Here is a 5386-nt window from a genome sequence, read left to right as displayed (position 1 = left end):
GAGAAATCTTGTATATATACACACATGTTCACAACCGCTCACAAACAGGTGCTCTGATCCGGGGGGTTCTGACAGGTCTCCGAGTGTGTATATATGTCTATGTGTGTATACGGACAATATTTATGAATGTAGGCATGTATGTATGTATATTTTTATATATGTATGTGTATGTGTATATTTTTTATATATGCCCTCTATTTATTTATCCATTTATTTTTCAGGCAAGCAGACAGATGTTGGGTGTGTATTCCTGTGTTTTGTTGGTGTATATTTAATATACTTCTAATCGCTATTTCAGAAGCTCAAAGACTCTCTGCAAAAATGGCACAGCGCCATCGCCCTGAAGAGTTGCCTGTCTCCAGGAGAGAAAGACATGCTCCAGCTCCAAAGCCTCGAGCACAATCTGTTAATGTCTATCACGGCTCTGATAAACCCAAAGCTGATAACAGTCTTCCTGCAGAGGCAGCCCGCTCTGATTCCAAGTCACAAAGATWTAAGAAGCTATGTCTCTTCTGTAAGAGCACAGAGCACTATCTATCCCAGTGCTCTGCTATTGTACAGCACTCACCAGAAGAAGTCAGGAGATGGCTTGAACGTGGTAAGCGCTGTCATAACTGTGGGAGGACCAGCCACCAACCTGAAGCCTGCACTTTAAAGAAACCCTGCAGTGAGTGTCAGGAGATTCATCTGAGAGTTCTACATGATGTGGCCAAGTCAGACTCACGTGTCTACCTCATCACACCACGAGACCAAGCCACACTCAGCACCTCTAAGCAAGGAGGAAAAGTGTATCTCAAGGTGGTGCCCATCCTAATAACTCATGGCCGGAGGTCACTGAAGACCTATGCCATCCTGGATGATGGGGCTGAAAGGACAATAATCCTACCAGCAGCTGCCCAACGTCTGGGCCTTAAAGGTAAAGCAGAGACCCTCACTCTGCGCACCATTCGCCAAGACGTGGCCCATCTGGCTGGTGAGTCTGTTTCTTTCTATGTAGCCCCACTAGAGCACTCTAAGGAGCRCCACTACATTAAAGATGCCTATACAGCAGGCCAGCTAGCTTTAGCAGAACAGTCATACCCTACAACTGCATTACAGAGACGTTACCACCATCTACGGGGTCTTCCAATCCCAGACTTTAGTGAAGTGCAGCCATTGCTATTAATTGGTGCTGACTGCACACACTTGATCACAGCAAAAGAGCCAGTGAGATTCGGTCCAAAGGGCAGCCCAACAGCAATCCACACAAGCCTTGGTTGGGCACTTCAGGGTCCAGACAGTATGGATTCTGCTGCTGCTTCCTGTTATTTTACGTCCTTCACACCAGCACCAGATGACCTCTACCAACATGTTTAACGTCTTTGGCAGCTTGATGTCCTCCCCTTTCGAAACGAGAAGCTAGCAGTTCGCTCCCGGCTGGACCAAGAAGCTATCAACATCCTTGAAACACACACAGAAAGAGTCAAAGTGGGAGATACACTCCGCTACGTCACGCCACTACTTCGCATTAAAGGTGCACCACCACTCAAGTCCACACCTGAAGCAGTCATGCCCCTTCTTCGTAGATCAGAGAGGCGACCACAGAAAGACTCAATCCTAGCTAAACAATACAAGACAGAGATCCAGAATCTCATCAGTGGAGGATGTGTTGTCAAGCTCAGTGAAGATGAGGTAAAAGCATCCAACGAGTCATGGTTCATACCTCGCCACCTCATTCACCATAACAGCAAGGCCCGTCTTGTATGGGACTGCTCCTTTGTTCACAATGGCCTCTCACTTAATGAACAGCTCCTTGCAGGCCCAACCCTGGGTCCATTGCTCATCTGTGTTCTCCTGCGTTTTCGCCAGTATGCAGTAGCCATCAGTAGGGATATACGAGCAATGTTCCATCAGGTTCGTCTCCTGCCTGATGACCAGCCACTACTGAGATTTGTCTGGAGAAACCTGCAACGGGAACAGCAACCTGAGGTCTATCAGTGGTGTGTCCTTCCATTTGGGACAACCAGCAGCCCTTGCTGCGCTACATTTGTTCTTCAAAAACATGTTAAAGACCATGTTGAAGGCAATGAAGACATTCTGCAGTCCACTGAACAGTGTTTTTATGTGGACAACTGCCTGCAGAGCCTCTCAACACTGGAGGCAGCAAAGGTTCTCATYGACAAGCTTAGGCAGTTCCTCGCTTTAGGTGGATTTGAGATTCGGCAATGGGCAAGCAGCATTCCAGAGGTCATTACCCATCTGCCTCCTACTGCTTGCTCTGAGAGTGCAGAGCAATGGCTGGCAGAAAAAAGCCCTGACCCACAAGAGCCGGCACTAGGCCTACGGTGGCATTGTCCAACTGACCAACTTGGCTTCCGAGTCAAGCTTTGAGAGAGCCAAACACTCACCATGYGCTACGTGTACAAGGTGCTTGCCAGGCAATATGACCCACTTGGGATCATCATCCCATACACGACGAGAGCCAAAGTCATTGTGCAACGGTTGTGGGCAAAGAAGAGGAACTGGGATGACCCTAACCTCCCTCCAGATATCATTGAGGTATGGTCAAGCTGGAGGAGAGAACTTCCTGATTTGGCAAGAGTATCAATYCCCAGAACATATGCTCCACTGGAAGCTGCTACAGAAGGTACAGAGTACATCCTTCATGTCTTCTGTGACGCATCAGAACAGGCATATGGCTCTGTTGCTTATCTTGCCACGGTCAACGATGCAGTCCACATCTCTTTCGTCATGGCTAGGTCGAGAGTAGCCCCAAAGCGCCAACAATCAATGCCAAGTCTGGAGCTCTGTGTAGCGCTAACAGGAGCGCAGCTTTCCTCCCTCATCCATCGAGAGCTTACTCTTAATATCAGAGAGACTTACCTTTGGACTGACTCAACCACAGTCTTGACCTGGCTGACATCCGAATCTTGCAGGTTCAAGGTTTTTGTTGGGACCAGAGTCTCAGAGATCCAGGAGCTGACTGCCTCGTACACATGGCGGTATGTGGACACTACCAGCAACCYTGCCGATGACTTAACAAGAGGTAAAACTCTGGCTGAGCTTGCCATGCCAAATYGATGGATCCAAGGTCCAACCTTCCTCCGCATGCCATCAAACAAATGGCCTTCAGCTCCAGACTACGCTAATGCAGCAGATCCCTCTGAACTCAAACAGACCATATTCTGTGGCCTTATGCAAACACATYCCCCAGATCCACTGCCTGATGTCTCACAGTTCAACAGCTGGACAGACCAGGTAGAAGCAACACACCAGTTGCTTCATGGGGCAGCTGCTAACCTGCCTGCACCTATTCTTGGTCTGCCTCAGAGYGAAGTATACCTGTTGAAATCCAGCCAGGCAGAAAGTTTTCCTGAAGAAGTCAAATGCCTAAAGGCTGGTAAGCCAGTGTCCCCTAGCAGCAAGCTGAGCTCACTCGCTCCAGAGATGGACACGGAGTCTGGCCTTATCCGAGTTGGAGGTCGACTTAGACATATGGATGCTGGCCCCACTGACATCCACCCTGTTGTGCTCGACTCCAGCCATGCAATCACCAGACTCCTGATCAAAGACATTGATGCTCGTTTGCTCCACCCGGGTCCCGACAGAGTCTTTGCAGAGCTCAGGCGGCAATATTGGATTCTACGGGGGAGACAAGCAGTAAAGAAATATCAATGAACATGTTCTGAGTGCACCAAATGGAGAGGGAAGCCTACAGTACCTATGATGGCAGACCTACCTCCAGCACGTCTGAGATTCTTGAAGCCTCCATTCAACTCCACAGGAGTGGACTGTTTTGGTCCATATATCATCAAAATTGGABGCCGAAATGAGAAGCGATGGGGAGTGATCTTCATGTGCCTCACAACACGCTGTGCCCATCTAGATCTACTGGCAGGTCTTGATGCAGATTCCTTTCTCTTGGCGCTGAGAAGGTTCATAGCGCGAAGAGGAACTCCTGCTGAGATGCTCTCAGACCAAGGGACTAATTTCAGAGGAGCCGAGAGAGAGTTAAAGGAGGCAATTGCGGCTATGGTTCCAGAACTACAGGAGAAGCTTGCCAAACACCAGATTAAGTTCCAGTTCAACCCACCAGCAGCGCCTCACTATGGTGGGGCATGGGAGCGGGAGATACAGTCGGTCAAGAAAGCTCTTCAGGTGGTTGCTGGCACACAGTCCCTTCATGAAGATGTCCTTCTCACACTTCTGATTGAGGTTGAGGGCATTCTCAACKCCAAGCCCTTAGGTTATGTTTCATCAGACATAGCTGATCCTGATCCAGTGACGCCAAATATGTTGTTGATGGGGCGGCGGGATGCCTCCTTACCCCAAGTGTCTTACGCTCCTGACACCCTCACAAGAAGACGCTGGCGCCACTGTCAGATGATGGTGGACCACTTCTGGGTGCAGTTCCTGTGGCATTACCTTCCGTCCTTGCAAGTCAGGCAGAAGTGGAGGCGGCCTACTGATGACCTCATGCAGAGCACGGTTGTCATGATCCAACGATCATGACAACTGATCAACATCCCCAGCTTCCGAGAGCACAGTGGCCCATCGGGAAGGTTGTCAAGGTGATCGAGAGTGCAGATGGTCGGATCCGGTCAGCCGAGATTCGGATTGAGAAAAGACCTACTTGCGGCCGGTATCACGTCTGGTCCAGCTACCGGCCATTCCACCTGATGATGGACCAAGTACAGGGACTTCACTTGCACCTTAGGGAATTTAATAGACTACATAATAGCAAGGCTATTCTGGGGGCAGCTGTTGTAAATTCCCCAGTATTTCTGCATTGTGTTTTGTTCAGGCCTGTTTAAGACTTTAATTTGTATTTTACATCAGGCATCTTGTTGGACAGCTAATTAGTATTTTTACATCAGGCATTTGGTTAGACAGCTAAGGGTTCCTTGGATATATTGGGGCTGTGTCTCAATTCAGGGGCTGGGTCCTCATGAGTGCGCATTTGTCGGCCGCATACGTCATTGCCCCGCGCGGAGGACAGTCCCAATTCGAAGGCTCCTCATCCCGCGGCCGCGGAATGCGTCCTACTTCCTGTCGAAATCCGAGGATGCATCCATGTATCCTCACCAGCCGAGGATATCCCAGGATTCAATGCGCGGGCAGCAAAATGAACTGAGAAATGAAGACGGTGGTGTTTTTATTTTTTTAATGTGTCAGCGCAGTTTGGAAATTCACCACGGACCGAAGGATTTGTTTTTTAAAAGTTAGTTTAGCAACTTAGCTGATGAAATTTATGCTGCAATAAGATGTTAAATAAAAGAAAATGCAACTACAAGTTATGAAAATAAAGTATTATAAGAATAAAATCATAACATTACGAGAATAAAGTATTATAAGAATAAAATCATAACATTACGAGAATAAAGTCATACAAGAAAAAAGTCTTAAT

The 5386-nt window shown here is 48.3% G+C and overlaps 1 protein-coding gene across 1 annotated transcript; it reads left to right on the top strand.

Annotated features, from left to right (window-relative positions):
• Positions 1 to 295: 295 nt before the first annotated feature.
• Positions 296 to 1369, top strand: LOC106526114 (uncharacterized; the record flags this gene model as incomplete). The annotated part of the gene is given in 1 exon segment (XM_014020601.1): positions 296 to 1369. A coding segment is annotated over 1 exon segment (1061 nt), but the record flags the coding sequence as incomplete, so codon positions are not given.
• Between the last annotated feature and the right edge of the window lie 4017 nt (positions 1370 to 5386).

The sequence above is a fragment of the Austrofundulus limnaeus genome, unplaced genomic scaffold (assembly GCF_001266775.1).
Source record: "Austrofundulus limnaeus strain Quisiro unplaced genomic scaffold, Austrofundulus_limnaeus-1.0 Scaffold259, whole genome shotgun sequence".
Lineage (NCBI taxonomy): Eukaryota > Metazoa > Chordata > Actinopteri > Cyprinodontiformes > Rivulidae > Austrofundulus > Austrofundulus limnaeus.
The sequence above is the reverse complement of the archived record's forward strand: the minus strand, read 5'-3'. Positions and strand labels throughout refer to the sequence as shown.